The sequence below is a fragment of the Ochotona curzoniae genome, unplaced genomic scaffold, assembly GCF_017591425.1.
Source record: "Ochotona curzoniae isolate NIBS_2020 unplaced genomic scaffold, NIBS_Ocur_1.0 scaffold_3208, whole genome shotgun sequence".
Lineage (NCBI taxonomy): Eukaryota > Metazoa > Chordata > Mammalia > Lagomorpha > Ochotonidae > Ochotona > Ochotona curzoniae.
In genome coordinates, this window is record NW_024467106.1 from 56461080 (window position 1) to 56487655 (window position 26576).

At 42.1% G+C, this 26576-nt stretch overlaps 1 protein-coding gene across 3 annotated transcripts in view; it reads left to right on the plus strand.

The window, feature by feature from the left end:
- The window catches only part of FRMD3 (FERM domain containing 3), a 263993-nt gene that overhangs the window by 223527 nt on the left and 13890 nt on the right, over positions 1 to 26576 (plus strand). For 2 of the 3 annotated variants that reach the window (XM_040963290.1, XM_040963291.1), the window contains exon 13: positions 1332 to 1456. In XM_040963290.1, the coding sequence (XP_040819224.1) occupies positions 1332 to 1456 (125 nt within the window). Of the gene's footprint in view, positions 1 to 1331; positions 1457 to 21097; positions 21382 to 26576 lie in introns of those variants that run through there. The other variant, XM_040963293.1, reaches the window with a different exon arrangement.

Below are 26576 nucleotides of genomic sequence, written 5' to 3' on the forward strand. Positions count from 1 at the left end.
AACCAAGTTATATAACATAATATCTTTAAGTTCTTCTCTTCAAATATGGCACTTTCTTATATAAGAATACCTAGAGAAAAACAATTGTGTCCAGGATGATATCAGACAGATTTGCCAGTGTTAGAAGCTGCTTTCAGCGCCTGGAGGCAACCTTTCCACCATGGTGGTTATAAAGGATGGCTTTGTGTGGAGGCAGTACTATGATAGCACACATGCGTGAGCAGAAATGTACTCAAGGGCACTTCCATGTCGTTATGGAAAACTGGAATGAAAAGAGAAGGTGCTTTTTCCATGAACTTTTTGAAGGCTTTTCCTGTAAGTCACTTTGCCAACTAAATGAAGGGCAATTCAGAGTCTGGTTTTACATGAGCCTTAGAACACCTATGCAGGTGGGTTCTTGTTTTAACTGAAGTCTGGGTCATTTGGAATCTTTAAAAAGACTGCAATGAGGCTAAAGGAGGAGATCTTCAACCTGAAGGATGCATTTGGTGTCCTAGTCCACTCAGGCTGGGTTCTGTGGTAGGTTGATGAGTAGGGAGTGAACGGGAACATTGGGCACTAGGTATCTTCAAAATGAAGTTAGGCCGTTCCAGGAACTTCTGTGCTACCGGTCCAGGTGGCATTGAAGTTACCCTGTGCTATGTGCTTGGCTGATCTTCTTGTATGTCTGGTTTCATGGTAGCGATCCCCAGTGTCATCTTATTTCCTGTCCCTTTTTAAGGTGTTCTTTTCCCTCAGCATGCCCAAATGTGATGACATCTGAAGAACTGCATTTTCTTTCCCTGGGTTGTGCTGGAACATGTGAACTACCATTGCCTACAACAGCATGAATAGGCTTGGAGAGGGGGTGATGTGCATTCTTAGCTAAATTCCATGTTGATGTAAACCAGTGAATGCTTGATGATGAGGAAGAAACACTGCAACGCAAGTGAAGAAGTCAGTATGTGATTGTGTCAAGGATATCATAAAGCACCCAGTCCTGTGGTCTTGTTCCATTGCCCAACAGTGGATCCTCACCCACAGGCTTTGATCTCGGAGTTCAGCCCACTTGCAGATCATAGCCTACAGAGGTTGACCTCAGTTTCTGGCACCAGCATTCTGTGAATTCAGGATTCCAGACATTACCTGTCCTGCCCTTCCATATCAAGTTGTACTGTTATTTTTTACAAATTGCCTGCACTAGGAACCTTTTGTTAGGAGTGGAAGAGTCAAAATGGTTGTGCACCTTGATTTTCCTAACTGTGTCACTACAGGCTTGGATGACCCCCAGGTGTGAAAGGGCCAGTGTGCTGAATGGACACTCACCCCCTCTGGCTTGTGTCTGTTTTCAGAGCCAACATCACACAAAGCCGCAGTTCCCACTCCCTGAACAAACAGCTCATCATTAACATGGAGCCCCTGCAGCCATTGCTTCCTTGCCCAAGTGAGCAGGAGGAGGAACAACCTCTGGGTGAGGGTAAGTTAGCCACTTGGTCCCAGAGACTGGCATGGAAGATTCACACTGGAGGGATGAAGATGGCACCAATTCTCTGTGTGTTGGGATATGGGTTGGGGCAGGGTCTGGGAGTGAGCCATTGACTATGTTTGTTTCTAGCAAAGAAGCATTTTGCAGCAAGAAGACTATGTTATCATGACAATCCCATCAGTTTCTACTGGAGAGAGCCCACTGGTACAAAGAACTTGTAAAACTATATGCATAAGTGGTAATGGTCTCAGATCAACACCATCCAGTGCGGTAACCACTAGCCATGGGCGGGTACTTGCAACTGTCTTGAAATGTGTTAAAATTAAAGTTCCTCACCTACCCTAGGCAGATTTGCAATGATTAATAGTGACAGATGGCTGGTAGCAACCATGTTGGACCCTAAGATGGAGAACAGCCCATCATCATAGTGACGTCTATTGGAGGGCAATGTTTTTCACTCAAATCACAAGTAAATTGTGATTGTAAAGAATTGTTTACAAGTATCTCTACTCTGGTTATCCCCTTTTTAAGCCTCAGGATTCCCCTAGCCTCTTATTTCCTTTTCCATGGGTACTTTTTCTGATGGATTTGATACAAGATAAGATATATAGAGTTCAGTTCAACCCAGAAGTTGTTATTTTTTTAAATGATGGGGTATGCAAGTTCCAGAGTTCTTTGCTTACTTGAGATGACTTTACTTACTTCAGGGAAAAAAAATCTACTTTAGCACATGCTCAGTGCTGTGAGGTAAAACCACGTTCATTAATTTAAAAGTAAACACAGAGACACACAAAATAAAGTGATTGGAACTCTGAATACATATGTAATGTGCTCTGCCTTAACTTGATTTCATCTTTGGAAATCCAGTTACTGGACAGTTTCAAGGGAGTCAGGTCCTCAAATGATCACCCTCACCTCCAGTATCCATTCAAGAATCGTTGCCATGAAAGAAAACGTATCAGTATGTCTTGGGATGCAGATACCCTTGAGGGAGGCAATAATCACCAATACATCAAAGTATAAAAGTTTCAGAAAATCTGATGTTGATGCAGGAACTGGGAACTGGAGGCACAGAATTCAGTGGGTAGAGGGAGAGGGTGTGAAATGTGGAAGATGAAGACTCACTGTCTTCTGAGACTCCACCCAGGCTACGAGAGATGATGGTGATAACAGAAGTCTTGTTATAGTGGACTTAAGAACTGCTGCTGCAAGTTCCGTGCTAAATTAATCTTGTTAGTCCAAGGGCTCTCTGAATCCATATTGCTTGACCATGATTTTCAACAGATTCTTTGTGGTCTGCATGTACGTGTGCGTGTGTGGGTGTGCACGCGCACACGTGCGTGCGTGTGTGTGTGTGAGTGTGTATGTGTGTGTGCGCGTGAGCATGTGTGTGCATGCGTGTGCGAGTGTGTGAGTGTGTGCGTGTGTGTGTGGGTGCGCGCATGCATGTATGTGCGTGTGTGTGCACGTGTGTGTGCGTGCACATGTGTGTATGTTGCAAGTGAAAGAAAAACAGCTTTTTCTTTCACTTTTTCTGATTCATTTCTCGGCTTTCTCATATGTGCCTGAAATATTGCTTTGTGTGAAAATCCCTATCTGAAGGTCATGGTTACTCAAGATTTAGTGAAGGGGAACTGGATGTGAAAAGGGGAACCCCACACCTGGAATCGTGACTTTATCTAAAATGATGGATGCTTCAATGGGGACATAATTTGGAAGCCAGATTGGTTGGATGATAATCATGGGAAATATGAAAGCTTGGGCTGTGTCTTCCCCAGCAGACCCCACGATGTGAAGGGAATCCTGCTTCTTTCTGAATCTATCAGCCCTTCAATTAAGTGGTTTCATTTTGTTCCACCTTAACATGAGCTTCCACTTCAAGATAATAGCTATATGCATAATACGCATAGTATTGTAATTGGAGTAACATTTTAAAATCTGATTATATAAGCTAGGAGTCCTTAAGCTACCTTTTAATTTTTCCCAGCTGCCTTAAAGCAGCACAGTGGGGCTCATGTTGTGGCGTTATGGGTTAAGCCACTGCCTGTAGCGCCTGCATCCCAATGAGCACCCATTTAGCCTCGCCAAACCCTGGCTATTGCAGCAGTTTGAGGAGTGAATCAACACATGAAAGACTTCCTCTGTCTTGAGGAATGTTTGTGTGCATGTGAACCTCTTTACTTTTGCAATGAATACTGCCTTTAAAAAATAAATCAATCTTTAAAAAAAAGAACCATCATAAATTGTCCCATCAATTGTAACTTTTTCTTCAAAGGACTATAGTAGCTGTATGTCTAATAAAATTGTTTTTTCTAAGAGATTTGTCCTGTTACAGGACAATTTTGGAAGGGAGGTGTCTGAAGATCACATAAATCATAACCACCTCTATTATGCAGAATTAATTTGAAGTTGAGACAGAAGGATAGCATTATTTATTAGTCAATAAATAAAATGCTCCTCTGAAGCTAGAGTAAGGGCAAAATCATCATTTATTTTACTTATTTATTTCTTTGGCACAGTGAGAGAAAGAGAGGAACTGAGAGAGAGAGAGAGAGAGAGAGAGGGAGAGAGAGAGAGATTTATTGATCTTCTACTAAGCTGGTTTACTCCTTAAAAAGCCACATGCCCGGGGTGGCCCAGGTTGAAAACAGGAGCAAAGACCTGGGTTGGAGTTGTAGCAGCTGGAACCTGTGCTATTATGCAATGCTCATGTTGAAGTGTGGCTTAATCTGCAACACAATGCCTGTCCATTTTCCTTGATATCATCATATGAGTATTGATTGCTAGTTAACTTGTGCTTCATGTCTCCTGTGTTTGTGTCAGGCAGTGGAATTCAGACATTTCATGAGACTTATTTTTTGGAATTTTATTTCTGTAATATATTATGCAGCTCCAGAGAAAGATTTGTTTGTATGCGCTTCTAAACTCTGAGTATCTCCAGTCTAAGGATTTTTGCTTCACTCTTACTTCTTGACATTTCAGTGTTTCTTTTATGCCTGAACAAGGAAGCTATCTGCTGTAACTTAATACAACTGGTAGGGCATACTTGCAGTGAGTTTGCTGCGTATGTAAGGATGCCCACCCTCTGTTGTCTCCAGGCTTACAGCCTGGTAGGGAGATGGCAGTGGGACCAAAGGGCATGAGTGGTCCTTCCTCTGAAGACTGATTGTGTGCTCACTTATCTGTGTGTCCTGCTGGTGGTGGGTATCTATAGGTGTCTGGGCAGAGTCTTGTTTCTTTCTTAGAATTGTGGAGAACTTTACATAAAGTTGTGGGTAAAAGAATGAATGACCCAGATGGATTGGAAGAAGGTGATGGGAGTGGCTTCATCCACATGCACCAGTTGCCTGTGTGGTCTCAGGGGTCAGGGCCATGGTGAAAGTGATGAAGAAAGTTAACAAAGGGCCAGATCATATGGGTGTCATGTGCTAAGCTCGAGAGTTTAGTAAAGCTCAACTTGAGAACAGTTGGGAGATGTTGAAAGTTTCCAAGCATGATCATGATCTCATCGTATTTTTGGTGGTATTAGAGGATAGATTTGTGGCAAGTATGAATGGCACCAAGTTTCCCCATTTTAGCATTATTGATCCCCTGGGACCCTTTGTTGGGAGGCTGTGCATTATAGGATGTTCATAGCATCTACTGAGTGGTCTAATAACAGCACCCCAGCAGTCCTGACAGCCAAAAACATTCCCAGATGTTGTCAATCATCTCCTGGGGAGCAAAATATTCTTTCTGGTTAAGGACCTCTATGTTGGAGACACAAACTCCACACAAGAATCATTAGAATAGTTCAGAGGAGAAATTAAAAGGGCATTCTTAGGACAGAAAATGAAACTCGAGAGAAGGCAGTGGAACCAAGACATGGTAAGAGGTGAAGTTGTGGGGACAGAGCCATTGATGTCACAGAAGGTATGCAGATTGTGGACTCTACTATCCAAGTTCTCAGAGATACTTGGTGGGGGTAAAGAAAGTTCAATTTCTTTGTTTAACTGATAAGACTGCTGAGATGCTGGAAGGTTTAAATGATATCTCGCCACGGCTCAGGGAATGGTTGATTGAATACAGTTGGTGCCTTTGAGAGAGTTCTGGGCAGCCACTGATGCCCTGTGCTTCAGACACCGAGTCAAGGAGCCTCAGAGGTCACTGCTCACTTAGATTTTAAATTTTATTTATTTATTTGAAAGGCACAGTTTTAGAAAGAGAGGGAGAGACAGAGAGAGAAAACTTAGATCCAATGTTTCGCTTTCCAAATGGCCATATCAGCAAAGGCTGGGCCAGGCTGAAGCCAGGGACCTGGAACTCCCTCCGGTCTCCTACAGGGGTGATAGGGACCCATGTATTTGGGTTATCCTTTGCTGCTTTACACAAGTGTTGGTAAGGACACAGAAGGAGACAGGGTAGGAACTCATAGCCAGAATGAATTTACTGAAAAAAGTAAGTGTGCACAAGTGGCCAGTTGCTGACATGTAGATGAAATGAACGAACATGTTGCAGTGGGCCTTGGATAGCTTAGGAGACTTGGGTGGGGGGTGGGGGAGGCTGTTTAGAGCTGAGACAGTTTTTCAAGAAATTTTCAGCCTCAGTCAGCCTTACTTTTTGGAAGGTAGGTGGTTGGAAAGGGGCACAGGGGTTGAGTGCGGAACAACACAAGACACAGACTAGTCTGATCTTATGAAATGCAAGCCGTGAGTCTCTGGAGGGATTGGCTCTGATAACAGCCTGGGAGCTTTAATGGGTGAGGAGCTAGAATGGCTGGGGCCTGTGTCCTTTATTCCATCACCTGACATATTAGCAGTGAGCTGGATTGGAAGCAGAGCAGCCAGGACTCAAGCTGGTGCCCATGTGAGGTGGGGCATGGCAGGCAGAGGCTTAGCTCACTTGCCACAACAGTAGCCCCACCGCTCACTTTGATGTTGTTGTGATCTGTTTTTACATAGTGGCTAAGATTTTGGCTCCAGAGGAGTCAATTCATTCATAAACACATAAAGATTTTTCAGCCATTGCGGTGACTTGAGGAGTGAATCAGTGGACGAAAGATCTTCCTCTCTGTCTCTCCTCCTCTCTGTATATAAAAATTTAAAAAAAGAAATAAATGTTAAAAATTATTCGAAAGAGCACACACACACACACACACACACACACACACACACACACACACGTTCCATCCTCTGGATCATTCCCCAATTGGTTGCAACAGTCAGAGCTGGACTGGCCCAAATCTGGGAGCCAGAAGCTTCTTCCGGACCTCCCATGTAGTTGCAGGGGCCAAAGAGCTGAGCCATCCTCTGCTGCTTTACTGGCCATAAACAGAACAGGAGAGCTGAGACTTGAACCTGCACCCATATGGGATGCCAGCACTGCAGATGGAAGATTAGCCTGATATGCCACTGCATTGTCCTCAGAAACACTATCTTAAACCTTGATATTCATGGGAAGGACCCTGGTATCTTGTCTCATATGGTCTCTTTGGTGATGGCATTTCTGCTGCTGTCATGGCTCTTTGGGGACTCAAGCACTCAGCTCTCTGACAGGTTCTTTCCATTCTTCCCAGGACTTCAAGTTTCTCAGAGACAGCTGGGCAGAGTATTATTCCCAGATAAGCCCGGAGGTGTCCGGGGAGAGCGTGTGTCCCCTTTCACCCACAGGACAGCTGGAGGATTAGCGCTGAAACTGGCTATGTCTTTGTGGAGACAAAACAAAATGAATTCCTGGGCACCACTTGGCAACAAGCATGTTTTCAGTGCTCACCCCAAAGTTGCTCGGTTACCGGATCCCAGAGCATTAGTGCTATGGAAAATATTAAATGTGAAATGGCAAGCCACTGGTAAATTTCCGTTTAGAGCTCATGAGAATTTCAGGAGATGAAACATTTGAGTGTGGAAGCTTATTGTGGGTGAAAATGACATTTTAGAGAGTCATTAAATCAAATAAACTTGCATGCAAAATAGCACAGATTTTCCATACTGACTGTAGAAGGCAAAATGCTGCTTTTTAAAAATTTGCTAAGGTATTTTCCTCACTAATAGAAAATGTTGGATCACGATAGAGAAGGGGAATGACATTAATCTTGTGAGACTTGGTAAGTGGCTATTCCTACCATGAAATGAGAATCATTATTGTCTGCTGTGATGGTGGTACAGGCTAGCTAAAGCTGTTCCTTCCTCCCCTAGGTGGATAAAATTAAGTAAGAGTTGAAAAAGTTTGATTCCTCTGTGCTAACAAAGTGCAAGCAATGTGGAGCCATCAGGACTTCTACCAATGAGAATTTTGGAAATGGCAATGTGGTTGGATCAAGGGGTGATTTGGATTTGCATTTACATGTGACAGAGATGTGCATGTTGAAGAATAGGTGGGAATTAAATGTGTGTGTGTCTATGCACACATGTGTGCGAATCTCCATGTGTGTCCTGGCTGTGATAGTGTTGTGTGGGAAGAGGACACAGGTGGGTTTTTGCAAAAAGCTATTTACGATAACTAACCCTAACCACAGAGGAGCTAAGGTGGATTCATGACCTTTGAGAAAGTCTATGTATGAATGTGGGAAGGCATTGTGAACAATAAGTATCTACCAAGCATACTGCGCTCTTAAATAAGGAAAAAAATCATTGATTGAAAAGGCTGTTGCAGAGAGAGGGAGAGACATATAATCTTCTGTCTGCTGATTCACGTCCCAAATGGCAGCAACAGCCAGAGCTAGGCTGGTCTGAAACCAGGGACCAGGAACTTCTAGGACTCTCATGTGAGGGCATGGTCCCAAGCACTTGGGCCATTCTCTACTGCTTTTCTTGGTGCATTGTAAGAGAGTTGGATTGAAAGTGGAGCAGCCAGGGCTCAAACTGGATCCAATATAGAATGTTGGCACTCAGACAGTGGCTTTACCCACTATGCCTACAGTGCTGGCTTTGCATGTTGTGCCCTTGATCCACCTGCCACCCCAACACAGAAAAGGTGGCAGGAGGTGCCTGTCCACGTGTAGGCCTTTCAATGGCATTCCAGACTGAACCTCTGCATTGCAGTTGCTCTGTTCTCACCCCTGGTGACATCTTGAAGAGCTCAAGGCTTCAGTGGTTGGGTGGTTTGTTCTCTCAGCCCGCTGAGCCTGCTCTCCTCCCGGTTTATCTGATTGAACAGTTTACTCCTTCTTTCCTTTTTCTGTGGAGTTCCACAACCATGTCTCAAACAAATTGACCATCTTTGCATGGTTTCCCTTTCTTCCCCATCATTTAAGCGCATGTAAGGCCGTATCATTTCTTTGCCCAGGTTTATTGGAATACATGCATTAGCAGTAAGGCACTGGTAATTTTTTAGGCTATTTTTAGGTTCTGTTACATGAAACAGTAGGAGCTGTTTATACATCTCATAAAACCATCTCTCACCTTGTAGTTATTGCTGCTTGGTGATGGCAGATCAGTCGACACCAACTCTGACCACACTGGACCCTGCCATTGGGTTTTCTGATTACTGTTTGTCTTATCATCATAAAATGAACACATCCTCTTCTAGCAAACTTACAAAGCACAAAGAATCATAAATGAGCAGAAAGGAAAGGCTCTTCCCAGACTATGTGCCTCTTTGTGGCAATCAATGCTCATGTGTTAGTAGTTTCCTTCTCTGTGCGTTTTAATATAATTGCCATTGTCCTGAGCACACAATTTTAAAATTCTTGCCTTGTTTGCTGAATGTTAAAAATAGTAGTCCACAAAAATATGCCATAAACTTGCCATAGATTAGACAGCAAGTGGTGAGATTTACCCAAATTTAAACAAACGGTCTCATATCCTAAATTAGAAAGAACTCTAACATAAGTCTGTTTGAAGCATTGCTTAACTATTGCATGTGCTTGAGCTGCACCGGACTCCTTGACAGTGATAGTCTTCCACTGTGGACAGGCATAGGCAGCGGACCTCTGCAGAAGCTGGGGAAGCCTCCAAATAGCAGAAGACATACACTTACTTGTCACTGTGGTAGTGGATGAACACAATCAGAATTCAGAACTCGCTGTTAAGCACCTATGGAATACCAGATGAAGGCACTGCGGTTTGCATCGGTAGCTCCTGCAGAACAGGAGATGCCAGGGGCAGCTTGGGACAAGGGCAAGGCCAGAGACTTGCCATCTCTTCAGGCTTTTCTCTGTTTCCTTTTTGTTCTTTTCTTTAGAACCGTTCTCATCTTGCCAATTCTGGCCTTAAGAATTGCTATCAAGTTCATTACTCAGGAGAAGTTTGGATCGCTGAAAGAATTCTTTGAAATGTTGATGTTTATTGCACTGTAGGAGCTAATGGCCTTGTCCATGATACAAATTTAAAACGTATTGTCTTACAGAGATTTTGTATTGCATCCTAAGACTCCAACAGTCAGCATGATCAAGTTCAATCCTGTAGGTGACTGCAAATATTTCATTTAATGAAATGTGATGGTTCGGGCAGCTGTCCCTTGGAGCAATAAGGCCTTAGTCAAGTGAAGAAGTAAAACCATTTCTGTTGGTTTCTCCACTAAAAAGCTGGCTGGTTACAAACAAGACCCTCCACCTTTCACATCTTTGTTTTTTTTTTTTTTTTCTATAAAACAAAAATATTTTCCTTGGGAATCACTCAAATGTTTTCTGGCTCTGAACACTGTTTGGCTGAATGTTAAGGTAAAAGAAAAAAATCTACAAGTAAGGTTTGGAGTCCTACAGTAAAAATGGACTTAGGGCAGGTCTACTTTGCATAGCTTTAGAGGGTTAGAGGCTGTGTTGAGATTTTTTAAACATATTTTGTTTTGCTTTATGATATAGTTCCATAGGTTCTGGAGTTTAATCTTGCACAGCATTCAGCAAAGAACAGCTTCGGGACATCCCAGTGCCTGTTTCTTGCTGGCCTTGTAGCTAACAGTGATAGTTTGAAGACTATACAGGTACTTACATAATAGCCTTGACTTTGGTCTTTCAGCCTACAAAGCTTAAAATTTAAAATTTAGACCTTTACCAAAAAATCTCACCAGTCTCTGGACTAGCACATCCATTCAGGTTCTTCTACAAACAGGAATGGCCAGGGGGTCAGGGGGTGAAACCATTTATCTAAAGTCACATAGCAGTTGTGTGTTAGGGTTGGGATTGCATTCTTTAGCTCAGACTCCTGGACCATGTATTTTAGATGACTTTGTACATGTCTAAAATGACTCAGCTCCTTCCTGACAGAACCATTCACCAGGAGACTACATTTAGTTTTCAGTTACATCAAATGATCACAAGAGGCAACTTATTAGACATAAATGTGGGGGGAATCCCTGTGATTTACAAGAACTTTCGTGTACTGGGGTGTTCAAGCCTTGGTATCAGCAAGCAAGGCCCTAATGACTCCTTGAATGTTCATCACCTTGAATGAGTTGGCGAGGTTGGACACCAGGGCTGAATATGCTGCTGCAGTTCGAATGCTAATCAGAATAAGGCTGCAGGCAAAAAAAATCTTCCCTTTGGAAGCTTGCTACACCTCTCTCCTGGGAATCATGGCCTAATTTTAAAGTTGAATTCATTAAATAAAGGATGGCTTACAGCAGGACTGGTTGTAATTACCCATTTGCTCACAGCCTATGGTAAGAATCATTATTCTGTTCATGCGGGTGGTAGGCTTCTGTTCAGGGTGGTGTTTGGCTGCTGTGTGTAACTCATAATAATTGCTTTAAAGGACACAGCCGAGACATAAATGTATCAGTCAAATATCCTGTGAAGGTATCCTTGACTGTCCTGTGATGGTGATCAACTGAGGGCTTGGACTTAAGCCAGATGAGCATTGTAGATACAACCAGTTGTGACCACCAGAGAGAGACTGTGGTTTGTGAAGGGGAAGAGGTTTTGCTTGGCTTGGCTGATGATGAATCAGAGTTCCTACCACTGTGGCTTCCAGAGGGAACTGAATCAAGTGCTGTGGGCTCATGTAGCAATCTACTGCAGTGGAGGAAGAAACTATTGAGATTTCTACGGTATTTTCTTTTTATAACTTCCTTATAGCATTTGCATGTATAGCTTTCATAATGTCTATAATGTAGGAAGATAGCTATTCACATATCTAATTTATAAATATATGTTCATTTATTCATAACTGTGCACACACTTATTTTTTCTGCCCCCCCCAAGAGTGTAGTACTGTCCCTGTCAATCTTATAGCTGAATCTACATGGAAGATGGGATATGATTTTGAAAATCTGAAATCCCTGTTCATGCTGAGTCTTCCAGACTTCTGAAAGAGACAGGGCATTTGTCTGCTCTAGTTCCTTTTTGGTGCTTGTGGTCTGTTACTCCAATAAACCAGAGTGAGGCACCCAGTCTCAGGTGTGTCTTTCAGCATTCCTGTTGGTTGGTTCTGGGCTAATCTGGGAGTCCCTATTTCCCATGTGTGCTGGAAACAGGACACATAGCATAAAATGAGAGCAGATATGTATGTATGTATGCATTCATTCATTCATTTGATAAGCATTTAGATCTTACCTGGCACTCACTGTACTCATTTTCCGTATAACATGATGAAGTGACTGATACGCGTCCTCCCCTCCCTCACCCATCTTCAGTAATTCTTCCTTCAAACTGCACCTGTCATTAAATCCATACTTTTGAAATCATTCATCATTGTCTTTGACAGCTAAAGGCACAGCCATCTTCCTTTTAAATGAGATAGGATGTGCACTGCACTGTGATCTCTTAAATCAGGGTTCATAGTTTTTCTCTTTCTTGATTCAAGTTGCAAGTTTCCAGTATAAAAATTGAAAATGAATAGCAGCAGGCTTAAAAGGGAATGCGAAATGAACCTTTTTTTCACTTGAAAGAGCCTTCACTTCTTTTAACATCTCATCTGCTCTCAGAAGAGAAGGAAAGTTGGGAAATGTCTTTAACCCTTGGATATCCATTTCCACATCAGAAAGGTGAAGCTGGCAGGTGCTTTTGCTGATAGAGAAGCAGATGGTGCTTTTACAATGATCCTCTAGATACCCTGAATGTAGAATGCAAATTTCTCTATTAAAGCAAGGACTGTCTGCATGCCTGGTGGTCTTGCCAATCCCTGCTTGCCTCCTGCATCTGAACCATTTGGCCTCTACACACCTACGCACAGATCCATCTCTGTTCCTGTTTCTATTCTGGGAACAATCATACTCTTGCCTGCAATAAAGCAAGCAGCCAAGGTCCAGTCCTCAGACTTAGCTATGGGAGCTCTATCTCTTCTGTGTCCTGACTTCCAGCCCCCTTGCCAGCCTGACTCCCTTTCCTAAGTCTCTGCCTTTGTGGCTCCAGTTCTCACCTATTCCTGGACCTTGAACCCTTCTCTTTGGGCAGGTCCATGTTCTTAACCCTGTTCTGGTGGTTGGGACCTTATTCTGACCAGTGGTTGGTGATCTGCAAGACTCTCCTTCATGTCCAGTGTCCTTTGAACCATGTTCTGCATAATCCCCTTCTGCTCTCTCATTCCTCTGCCCCCTGACCAAGTCAGTTGGCCCTTTTCTCAGCACTTGCTCTGTCGTGAATACCAGAATCAGATTGTGCTTTCAAATTTTGTTTTAAAGTTTTACTTACTTATTTGGAAGACAGAGTTACAGAGATAGAGGGAATGAAGGACAGAGATCTTCCACCTGCTGGCTTGTTCCCCAAATGGCTGCAGTGACTGAGGCTGGGCCAGACCTAAGCCAGGAGGTAGACGCTTTATTCAGGTCTCCCGCATGGAAGCAGGGCCCCAAACACTTGGGCCATTTTCTGCTGCTTTCCCAGGCACATTAGCAGGGAGCTGGATCAGAAATGGAGCAACCAGGACTAGAACTGGAGCTCATATAAGATGCTGGTACTTCAGGTGGTAGCTTTACTTGTGATGCCGCAGCACTGGTCCCAGAGGTTTTCTTTTAAAGTTTGTAGAATTGTTTAATTAATTGAAAGGAGGAGGTAAAGTAAAGGAGGGAGAGAGAGAAGAGAGATCTTCTTCCCGTCTTTCATGTTGGTAGAGAACCCAAACTCCAGGGCCATCATCTACTGCTTCCCAGAATGTATGCTAATAGGGAGCTGTGTTGGACGCAGGCTGGACTCCCGCATGAAAAGAGGCTGTTCAATGCATTGCATTAACTGCCACGCCAAATACCTGTCCTGAGTCAGATTTTTTTTTTTAAAAAAATATTTACTTATTTTTGTTGGGAAGACAGACTTACAGGGGTAGGAGAGATAGAAAGATCTTCCATCTGCTGGTTCATTCCTCAAGTGACCGCAATGGCTGGAGCTGAGCAGATCTGAAGACAGGACACAGAAGTCTCTTCCAGGTCGACCACACGGGTACAGGGTTCCAAAACTTTGGGTCATCCTCTACTGTTTTGCCAGTGCACAAGCCAGAAAATGGATGGGAAGTGGATCAACCGGGATATGAAATGGTACCCACATGCAATCCTGGTGTGTGCAGGGCAAGGATTTCAGCCACTGAGCCATTGTACCAGGCCCCCAAGTCGGATTTTTAATATCTACTTTCTCTTATCAAACTTCTGCCATGGCCCAGGAGTCATAAAATAACTAATCGTCAACTCCACGTGCACATTTCTGTTCCCTTTAAACTTTCAAATGGCCCCTAGTATCATTTCAACTACTCTGCCCTTGCTGTGTCCACTCCCTGCTGCACACTCAGCCTGATGATGTTGATGTGTCTGCTTCCACTGCTACCCACCATCATGCAGCAGCCATGGTGATTTCCTCTTAGTGGGGCTCAGATCTAGCTATTGTAACTTCAAGCTTGCTCTTCTGATTTAAGAGCCCTGAACAGGTAAACCCTCTTCCCAGCTTCTTGGGCCATTACCCACTTCTCCCCACCAATTTTCTTATTATTCTTATTATTTGTGTTGTTTTCTTATTATTTTATGACACAGTTTCATAGGTTCTAGGATTTCCCATCCCTCTTCCCAAGTCCCCTTACCAGTATTAATTTTCCCTCTAGTATTTCAATGAGTACTCCTTTATGAATAGTCGTAAGCCCATCATTCTGCTATTAAAGTGTTTCCCAACATTGTGGGCATGGAAATGTCGGAGCATTCAGCATCCGACTGTCAGACTATATTCAACTGTTTCACTGGAGTCCATCTTTAGTCTGGAGGCAGAGAGACATACTGCACTATGTCTCTGCATTTGAACATGTCAGTCTCCGCTACACTTCTGTTATGCAGCCCCTTAAATACAGAGCCAGAAAATACAACCCCACAACAGGGAGAAAACCAGAAAAATTTACATCAACAGGAAGTTAAGCAACATGTTACAGACTGACCAATGCATTGCTAAAGTAATGTAAACAAATAAAAATCTTGCTTGTGGAAATTGATGCTATTGCATGACTCATGTGGCGTCGAAGAAATGACAATAAAACAAGAATATCAGCACCCTTGAGATGTAGCAAAAATAGTATTGAAAGGGATGTTTACAAAAATCAGGTGCTAACAAATAACCAAAATATCTCATGAGTAATCTATTAATGAATCACAAGGACTTGTTGAAAAAGACACAAATGAATAGGAAGTGTGAAAAGGTATAAAACTCGGAGCAAAAACAATTTGATTTGCTACCGAAGAACTATGAATTGGCTCAAGAAAGAACCATTCCCTAAGAAGATGAGCAAAACACTCCTCAGTCATATTAACAATGAGCCTCATGAGAGAACAACTGCTTAAAATTAGAACATTAGGGCATTTTAAGCCTTGTGTTTAACCAGGATGGAGGACAAACACTTTGGATGGAAGAAGCAATTTGAATGATAGGCAGCCTTGGTCAGTGAGATGGTTCAAATTTCACTCCAAGGGAATTCCTCATGCATGTTTCTGAACACAGCATTATAGTTGTGAAATTCCTTGTCCCCAAGCCACCTCTCTAGGGGATTTTCGACTGGTTTCATCCATGGATAGTTATGGAAGTTTCCTTTCATGTTCCTAGCATGTCCGGAGTAGTGTAACAGTAAGAATTCAGGCGCTGTTGTTGTTCATGGATTTTTAGGATACCTTGGGACATTGAGCAAGATTTTTTTTTTTTAGTAGATGTATCAGAGAGGAGACAGACAATTATTTTGCCACACAATCTATAATGCAAAAGAATATATATGTATATGTGTGTGTGTATATATATATATATATATATATATATCCCCTCAGACTACGGCTGCCATATGGGTGTCAAGGCACCCAGACACTTGAACCATTACTGCTGGAGTCAGAAGCCAGAAGGAGGTATCAAATCTGGACGCTCCAGTACAGGATACAGACATCTTAACCACCAAGACAAATGTGAATCCCTGTGATAAATGTTTGGTATCTTTCCACTTGGACTTGATAGGTAAAAATTCACTGAATCTGTATGATCACTTTAACTAAATCTACTCCATCTTCAAAATGTTACTTTCAACAACAGCTAATCCATGATATTAAGAGTGATATAGTACCTAGTGTTAAGTGCCTACTACTATGTATCAGGTACCCAGGAATGTAAGTGCCAAGATCATCACAGACTGGAGCATTCCCGCAAGCTGGTGTAACTTCTTCCAGATAACAGGAATGGTCAAGTAAACCATCAAGCACCCGGAATCGTGCCTCCTGCAATTTGGAAAATAACTAGTAATAATATGTCCAGTGAAGAGAGACAAAGGAATGCCCGAGTGTGGAAAATAATGTCGTTGAGGAATTGCAGTACAGGCACTGATCTGAGCCTGCCACATGTACTTCCGGGACCAATCCTTGGTGGTACTTATCACCTTACAATGCTGCTGAAGTACAGGGATAGGACCCAACATCTGTTTCAGAACCCATGACTTCAACTTTGCTTTCTACAGCCAATAAGTTCCGTTCTATTGCCTGGAAACCTACACTGTATCAGAGGCACTTGTTATACCAATTCTCATTTCTTTATCGTAACAACCCTGAGAGGAGTTAGTCATTTCACAGTGGGGACATTAGGCATCCAAGTTATCTGGTAACATCCAGCCACCCTCAACATAGAGGTGAGCTTATTGCCTGGTCCCATTTTGGTCAGGACATTTGTTACAGCACTTGACATGGAATTCAGTCCCATGAACAGCTGTTACTGTTGAGCTCTGTTCCTCTTCTTGCCTTCTGCCTGATTTATCAGTGTTTCTGCCCTCTCTATGCGGAAGTCAGTTGTCCCCCTCACACGTCCTGTGCTTTCCTTGGCCTCTCCATTTCCCAGGCAAAGCATTGCCAATTCAACTTTAAACAAACACACAAACTGAAACATGCGATGTATTCAAGAATATTCAAATTGTGTGCTGCTGATAATGGAGTGCGGCGTCCCAAACAAAGAAGCACTCACCATAATACACTGTGCGGAATCCATGGCTAGTGCTATATCTCTGTGTTTATTTTCTACCTCTTTTTTTGCATGGTGGTAACAACACCTTTGGACACAGGTAGGCAAAGGTGGAGCAAATTGGCTGGATCAGTATAGAATTCTGATCTTGCTAGGTTCTTCTTATAGAGACATAAGAGCCACAAGAGAAAAAGTCAAGACATCTACCTAGGGTTTCTGAAAAGTAGCAGAAAGACTAAAAATAAATTCAAGGGAGAGGAAAAAGAAATGAAATGTTAGATATTATGACTGGCTGTAGTTAAAATAAGAAGAAAAATAAGAATCTTAAAGTAATTAAAGGAACGAAGGAGATATTTGAATCCTTGGTGAAATATTAGATTTGATAATTAATGGAAAAATCAATTAAAATCATTAAATTAATTAATTAAAATTAATGTTCTGGTGGGAAAGAATGGACATAAAATGTGGTGGTTTTGTTTCAAGTTTTTCTTTCTTTGAAGATTTATTTAGTTACAGAGAGAGGAGAGACAGAGAAGTCTTCCATCCCCAAGTGGCCACAACAGCCAGAACTGAGTTGTCCGAAGCCAAGAGTCAAAAGCATCTTCCCTGTTCCTCATGTGGGTATGAGGTTCCAAGGACCTGTGCCATCCTCTTCTGCATTCCCAGGCCATAATCAGGGGACTGGATTGGAAGTGGAGTAGCCAGGGCATGTACTAGCAGGCATATGGGATGCCAGCTCTGGCAGCTGGAGGATAAGCCTGCTATGCCATGGTGCTGGCCCCTGTTTCAAGTTTTTCATTGGCTCTGTTTGTGAAAAATCTGCTTGTTCCAAGCGAGCTATTAGATCACCTGATATTTTAACATGGTAAACATAAAGGTTTGTCAGAAGAGGAAACCACTAGGAATTTAGATTTGCAAATTGTAAGTGGGGTTTTTTTTTACAGTTCTAGACTCTGATAGCAGTCTGGACCAAGCATGGTTCTAAATGTTTTGTTCCACCACATGGATAAGCTATATGTATGGCCAGACAAAGGAAAGTGACATACAGAAAAAAGAAAGGAGATACAGAGACCCTCTGACTGGGTATTGCTCCTGTCTTTTTTTTTTTTTTAAAGATTTATGATTTATTATTTTTTTTTATTGGAAAGGCGGATACACAGAGAGGAGAGACAGAGAGGAAGATCTTCCGTCCGATGATTCACTCCCCAAGTGAGCGCAACGGCCGATGCTATGCCGATCTGAAGCCAGGAGCCTCTTCCGGGTCTCCCACGCGGGTGCAGGGTCCCAAAACTTTGGGCCATCCTCAGCTGCTTTCCTGGGCCACAGGCAGGGAGCTGGAAGGGAAGCGGGGCTGCCGGGATTAGAACCGGCGCCCATATGGGATCCCGGGCGTGCAAGGCGAGGACCTTTAACCACTGCGCCACCGCGCCGGGCCCCAGCTCCTGTCTTAATTGAAGTTATTATAATAGTAGGTTATAGTCTGTTATACATCAATTTAGGTTGTGGTTCACTGCACATGGAAAAATATTTAGGTCAAACTAAGTCTGAATGCTTATGCTCCCTTCACATAGGCCAAAGGGAGACTTCATCAGTATAGCGCCCTAGGCCGTTGTCATATACAGCAACCCTTTCAATTTTGAATTTCTTCACTTGTGTTGTTACAAATCAGCAGCTCATCTGGAGCAATGATTTTTAGATTTGTTCTTTGACATCCAAAGGATTTCTGGTAGTTTTTTTTTTAAATGAAGCCTTTACTTTTCATGATATAGTTTCCTAAGCTCAGGGATTTCCCCTCCTACCCTCCCCAAACCCCCTTTCCCTCACTATTTCCCCTATATTGTAACAAAAGTTTAGTCCCTCAACAACAGTCACAAGTCCATCATTCTGCTATTTAAGTGTATCCTGACATTGTAGCCCGTTGGCAAGATATAGTTAACAGTTTCATTAGGAGGCTATCTTTCAGAACTCACCTCTACTGAGGAGGTATTGTAGGGGATTCTGCTCAGAATTATGGTCTAAGGAGCATGGCAACGGAATGAAGATTTGCTGAATTTCTAGGTTGATAGTGTCAGGTACTATGTTTGAAATTTTAAAGTTCAAGTTCCCAATTTGAAAATGGATATGGGCCCAGAGTAATGGCACAATGGCTAAATCCTCAACTTGCAAGCTCCAGGATCCTATATGGGTACCTAATCAGGTCCTAGCTGCTCCACTTCCTGCCTCGTTCCTTGCTTATGGCCTGGGAAAGCAGTAGATGATGGTCCAAAGCCTTAGGATTCTACAACCATGTGGAAGAGCTGGAAGAAGCTCTTGATTCTTGGCTTCGGACCAGCTCAATCCTGGCCATTGTGGCTACTTAGGGAGTGAACCAGAAGATGGAAGATCTTTCTGTCACTTACTCTCTTTGCAAATCTAATCTGCCCTTCCAATAAAACCAACCAACAAACAAAAAACCTTGAAAAAAACAGAATGGACTCACTCCTGTGACAGTATGAACTGTTGAGCCATACCTGGGTGGACAGTGTGTGAAAGGGGAATGGGAGGTTACTGTGAGGATTTCAAGAATGAGCCTCCCATCCAGGGCCTGAGCACAGCTGGGCATGACCTTCCACTCTGCAGGATCTATGGCCCAGTCTCGTCTGTTTTCCAATATGCATTTTTATATAGTTGAAGTCATATTGATTATATAAACATGCCTTTTTAAATTTACCATATTGCAAATGTTGTCTCACCTCATTAGTTTCTAAAGATATGATTTTTTAATGTCTCCATATAATAGCTCATCACATGTATTGATCCAGTTACATTGGCAATTTAGATTGACTTTTTAAAACTATAATCAACGATACTCTAATAAAGATCTTTATGGCCTTTTAATTTTTATTTATTGAACTCTTTATTTAGTAGAGCTATTAATCCTTTGTAACATAAATAAATACGTGTTATCTCAAAAAATAAACTATTAAGAAAAAGAACTTTCACGAAGATGTCTGAGTATTTGCTCAGAGTAAATCACGGAAAGTGCTACTTTGGGCTCAAAGAATGCCATCCATGTAGAAAAAAATCCACATATTTTGCTAAAATTTTTTTTTGCAGAAATGTTGCATCATTTTATATTCCTAAAGTGAGGTATAATAATGCAGAATTTCAGTTTATTGCTCTGAAATGTAGCCCTCTGTCTCATTAGCAAAGAAAAAAAGGATACTTTAATATACAATCACCTTTTTGAGTTATAGTTACTCAGAGAAATGCATAGCTGCATGCTGAAGTTGTGCAAGGTACATGTTTTTCTTCTGAATAACAAGTGGAAGAAAATGCACCAGCAAAGAAGCATTAATGAAAGCTAGCATGTAGAGCAGAGTGATTAAACAGGTGAACTTGGTTTCCAATTGTTAGCATATCTTAAAAAAATGAGAACAATTTGCTCCCTGAATGCTTGTACTGGGATGCAAAGCTCATCCTAGGCCTTGGGCAGCAAGCACAAGACTTCCAACATACTAGGAGTGAGAACGCATTGCCTGTCTCCTGCATTTAAGACCCATTTGCTTACAGTATGGGCAGCACTTGCAGCTGTCCTTGTGGGAACTGTGTCTTTTGCTTGTTGCCTTGTGTTTGTGTGTGTTTTTTCTTAGTAAGTTGGATGAGAAGGCATCACTTGGTTGCCCTGTTTAAATCAGAACTTTGCTGCTTCCCAACTTTGTAAGAACAGGTTATTCTAGGTTGTGTGTGCAGAGTGAATAAAATGTATCTTATGAGCATGCAGGTCCTGTGTTAAGGATGTCAGCATGTGGTTGAGAGCCTAGGCTGCTGTGGACATGGAATGCTGCTGGCTAAACTGAGATGTGCTGTATGTGCACAGCATGCGCCCGTCTCAGACATCTGTCTCCACAAAAGAATGTAAAGGATTTAGGAATCATCTTCGTGTAGTTGCATATTAAAAAAAACCACTCCTTTGGAGAACTTTGCACAGAACACATTAGCATTATTGTGGTATGACTGTGCCATCTACATTTTAAGTGCTTTTTTCCTTTCTTAAAATGTGGCATACATTGTCTTTATTGGACAGCACTTTTGTAGAGCATAATGAAGACTCAATAAATATAATATTTAAAATGGTCAAGATGAGCTGTTTCTGCACTGTGGAGTTACCAGTTGTCCTCTTGTCATTGTGGGGGTGGGGGGCTTCGGTGCTTCAAACGTGTAAGGCTGGCATTGGGATGATGCGTAATATTTCATTGTTTGTTAGAGGAGTGAGTGGAGAGTTTAAAAATAGCAGCCCCCTCCCTGCACCCTGGCCCATCGTCATCCTCATGAGTTATTTCTGTTGGCTGCATTAGGAATCTGACATTTGATTCACTCAGTGTGCCTAGCCTCGGTCCTTTAAAACAGAATGGACAGTTAGCAAAAGGTCAAAGCCGCTATGGCTGGTGGTGGCCATCCCGGGCCGTGACAGGCAGAGGAAACCCAGGGGAGACCAGAATAACCAGTATGGCAAAATGCTTGGTCAAGATCCAGACGCGGCGGAGCCTGCACTTGCACCTGGTGAACCACTGCAGCAGTAATGTGTTTGTCCGTCTGCTGAGACACGGCTCCAAGATCACAGCTCGCAATGCAGGTATGTGCCGCGGGCTGGGATGTCATTCTGCACCTGCCAAAGTGTGTGTGCTTCCTGGTTCTGGCTCACTGCTGGAGACACACAGAGAAGTCACCAATGGACTGAGTGTCAGAGATATGTGGTCAGGATAGGAAGAGAAAGGGGAAGGCTGAGGATCAGAGACAATGGGGCAGAGAGGGAACAAGCATTGGGAAGGGGCAAGGGGGGAGTGTATATCTTTATTCAGTGAAAAAGTGCTGTTAAGTTTCTTATGGAGAGATGACGTCCCAGTCAGCAGTGAGTCAGGAGGGAGGCAGTGGCCGGTGTGTTCTTTCAGATGGCTCCCTGGACAGGTTGGAGGAGCCAGACTGGGTGGATGATCAAGCAGCACCCCGCCTATTGTATAAGGGTCAGCTCTCAGATCTGCTTGCCAGGGTGCAGCAAAGCATCCCTGTATCTTCAAAACAGTTTTATTCATGCAAAATATCAACTAAAGAACTGGGATTAAAATGGGCATTTCCTTTTCCTTGCAAATATCATGTTGTTGTTTTTATGATTCTTGGAGTAATATGAATTGGAATAAGAATGTAAAGGGTCAGAACTCACAGCAGGAAAGAAACTGCAGTTAACACAGGAGGGCACTTCATGAAGTTTTTAGGAAAGGGAATGAAAAGGTAAGTTTATTTTGGTGCAGCAAATTTTGAAATGCTTTTATTTTTCTGTAATGCGCATTTCCACGTGCCTTTTGAAGACCCTTCATATGCTTGAATTCTAGCTTTTTTTGCATCAAAATAAGCTTATCATTCAATTCCATTTCTCACAAAGTTTTTGAAGTCCTCTCATGTATTGTAGTTTTCACAATTTAATCAAAATCTTTTTCTGGAGTTGGGCAAATCTCATGTGTGCATATAGAACTGGCATCTTAGTGAATTCAGATGAAATTAATTCTGTTTGCATAGTGGCATAAGTAATATATGTTGCGTTCTTGTTGCAGAAGAGTTTTTCAGAGCACCAATACATAGGATATTTTGCTTTATCCTGATACTCTCTGTAGCCACTCTATAAAGATTGGCACAGAGGATGTGGAAACTTTTTTATTTTATAAATAAGATTGTGCTGGGAATGTTATTTGTAATTAATTTTCCACTTGATCATCTGGTTTGAAAGACTTTTCCCATCAATGCATTTTAATATGCCTTCTTTAGAAACCAGGCCAGATACTTTTACATGATGAGGATTTACAACTCATTTATTTGATCACCAACTTGTTGGAACTTACTTGCAATTTTTTTGGCTCTAACAGATGGGTACAGTGAGTCCTTCTATGATAGGCTTGCACAACTGTGATTATTGGTAAAAAGATATGTAACTTTTAATTTTGATGGAAACTAGTGAATTTCTGTTTGAAAAGGCAAACACTAACCAAGTGAGAATGACAATGTTTATCCTTACATAATCACTAACCCTGGTTTGACCAATTTCTTCAAATTTTCTACAATGATTAAAGGAACAATGGGATTTTGCTACTCTGCCTGTGCATTTCTTTTTACTGGCTGAAAGCCTTTTCAAATGATGATGACCTGTTTGTTTCTTTGCTTTTGTCCTTTCTTTACTGTGTTTTCCTTATGGCAGTTGTTTTTATAAACTGCATATTAATCATTTGCTTTTCATAAACATTACCATTTTTTCCCTTCTGATTGCTGATCTTGTGACATAGCAACATTTTATACGTGCATATTTTCTGATTTTTATAGATTCTAAATTTTGTTTCTGTTTATGTGTAAGTTTTCCTGATGACAAGATTGTAGAGTGCTTCCTTTGTGTTAGTCTTCATAATTAATCACTGACTTGAATTATATGCGATTGCTAATAATCAATTTCTCTTGACCTTTAAAATAAGCCACTCCCTTAGTGTCTAATATTTGCCTTAGTTTAATTTTTTTACTTCCTTAGAATTTTTAAGTGTATATGATATGATCTAGGGACATATTTTCCAGCCTCAATTTTTCCCACAGCTTACTAAATTATTTGTAAATGAATAGACTTGGGCCTGGCGCGATAGCGTAGCAGTTAAAGTCCTCACCTTGAACACACAGGGATCCCATATGGGTGCCGGTTCTAATCCCAGCAGCCCCACTTCCCATCCAGCTCCCTACCTGTGGCCTGGGAAGCAGTGAGCATAGCCCAAACCTTGAGACTCTGTACCCACATGGGAGACTTGAAAGAGGCTCCTGGCTTTGGATCAGCTCAGCTCCAGCTGTTGCGGCTGCCTGGGGAGAGAATCATCGGATGGAAGATCTTCCTCTCTGTATATCCCCCTTTCCAATAAAAATAAATAAAAATCTTTAAAAACATAAGACGCTGGACTTTATGCTAGGTATATGCTTGCAAGGAAGGAATCTCAACTGAACTTGAACTGTGGTTATGCAGCAAGGTGGAGGAATCCACCATGGGGGGAGGGGTATGGGAGGGGTGGGGGGAATCCCCAGTGCCTATAAAACTGTATCACATAATACAATGTTAATAACAATAATACAAAAAAAAGCTTTATTTTCAGGGGCATGATTCTGTGGTTTAGTACCCTGCTCCGTCGCTAACTTTATCATAGTTTTGACATCAGGTAGCTCAAGTTCCCCCATTGTTGCTTTTTAATTTATGAATTTGCATTTTTAGGTTTACAGTAAAGATCGAAGACTGCCTCCATACTAATTACTCCCACACATGCATCTGTGGAACCTCAGTTATAATGGATGAATCTTCATTGACACATCAGTATCATTCAGAATCTATGGCGAGCCTTAGGGATCGCTGTGGGTGAATACAGATGCTCAATGACATGTATCCATTGTAGTTTCGGAGAAATAAACATCTGCAATCTACATCTCCCCCTTCTGTGCCCTCGGTCCCTGGCAGTCTGCATCTCCCCGCTCTGTGAACCCAGTCCCTGGCAATCTGCATCTCCACACTCTGTGAACCCGGTACCTGGCAGTCTGCATCTCCCCCTTCTGTGCCCTCGGTCCCTGGCAGTCTGCATCTCCCCGCTCTGTGAACCCAGTCCCTGGCAATCTCGTCTTTTTTTACTGTTTCCATATGTGTACTATTTCCAGATATCATAGAGTTGCCATACAATGTAACCTTTTCACATTAATTTCTTGTGCTTCGGAATATGCATTTGAGATTACGTTCTATGACATTTCTCTTTAGCACTGAATAATATATGATTGTCTCACTGATTTTTTTTTAATTTTAAAATTCTTGATTACTCGTGTAGGCTTTTCTCCATTTGTCTTTTTTGTCAGCGTGTGGAAAATGCATAACTCTTACGCTTCCGATGAATGAGAGCTGAACTTTTCAAAATATTGAGGCCTCTTATACAGAAACATTATTATATTTCTTCATTTATGGAGTTTCTTTTATGTTCCTCAGTTATGTGTTAACATTTCCCTTGTGTAAGTTTTGTAGATTTCTTGTTATGACTATTCCTAGCTGTGAGGTGGATTTTAAAAGGTGTTCACTCAGCGATTTTGAAATGAACCTTCCATTATCATATTTTTTGTCTTGAATGTCATAAGTCATGTGTTTTGATATGTTCATTTTTCAAGTGAACACCTTACTGCAATTTTATTAATTGCATTGGTTTTATCTAACCTCTTGTTATGAAGATAATTGCATCATCTGGAAATCGTGAGTTGTTGTGTCATTTTCTACAATATGCACATTTCTTTTTTTTAACTTTGTCATATTGAGTTTTCTCAGGCCAACTGAGTAATATTGATGAGTGGTAAGAGGTTTTTTTTTTTTTAACATTCTTGATTTTGGCAGGAATTCTTCTAACCTCTTGTTATTATTGTATCTGTCCTCACACATGGTGATTTTTGTGGTTCTCTAGTGAACATTTTAAATCCCTGCTGTGCAGGAGATAAAGGATTAACTGCAAAACCCACACTAAATTCTCAGCACGGCGCGTTGGCTGGTTGTGATGACAAACAGACTTGCAAGGAGAGATGACAGCTGCATCTGTTGGGATGCCATCACAGCAAGCAGCTGGGAGAGTCCTGGTTAACACTGGGCTGATGAGTCAGGTGATCTGTTACCCAAGCACAAAGAAGTCCAGAGTGAGGGAGGAGTGAGAGCCAGTTTTGCATCTTCTCCCTCCACTGCCCTTTACTTCCTGACCCTCAGAACAGTGGCCTTTGACCTTATAGGACGGCTGCTGAATTTCTGCTGTCTCCTTCAGCTACAATATCAAGAGAGAAGGAGTCTGAACCTTTCTGAAATGTCCTTAGGAGCAAATATTTTTTCTGACATCCCTCTCTCCACTGCTAGAACTCCTATCCTTTCCATCTTAATTTTCAGGATTGGCTCTTGTACCTGTTTCTACAGCAGAGGAGACCAACAGCCAATGATCAGCTTAGACGGATCTTTTGGGGGAGAAATGGATAATGGAGTGTCAACTGAGGTGAACGTCTGATAAAAAGCATATGTGTAAGACTGGGTTAGGGGAAAAGATAGCCTCCTCAGGGATGATTCTTTGAAGGTCGCAGGGAATGAGTATCATCAGGTGCAGAAAGACATTCTAAGACAGAGTTTGTGCAAAGGCCCAGGGACATGCTTGTGTGTGACACATTTGGGAACCTGCAAATAGATGGGTGTGGTGAAATGCCTGAGGTGGAAAAGAGATTTCATTCTAAGCTAAAGAGTTTGATATATAACCTGAAGACCTGAGAAGCCTTTTGAGAAGAATATTAGTATCATTAATGGGGGATTTAAAAATGATTATTCTGGAAGTAATTTGTAAGGAGCCAGACTGAAGTCAAGGAAACCAGTTGAAATGTCATTGATAGCATCCAGTTCAAAAGTGATAAGAATGGGAGATGAGAGCAGGATCAGCCTGGAAAGTGAGCAGGGTGGCAGGATGTGTGCCATTGGAGACAGATATGAGCGCGGAGTGGATGCTTTGGACAACTCTCAGAATGCTGATTGGGAGACTGATTCAAAGAGCAGGTTGTGTCACTGTGTAGATGTGGCTGAGAGATGATGTTTAGGTTGGGCTATGCTGAAGTTGATATTCTTATGCATGCTCAATCTAGAGCTTACTGGAGGATTTTGAGTAAAGATAGATGAGAAGTTCTGTACATGTGTTTTCCAAACTAGACAGTGTCCTAGGCCCTCTGGACGATACTGAGAAATGTTGAGTTAAAGGAAGTAAAACTGAT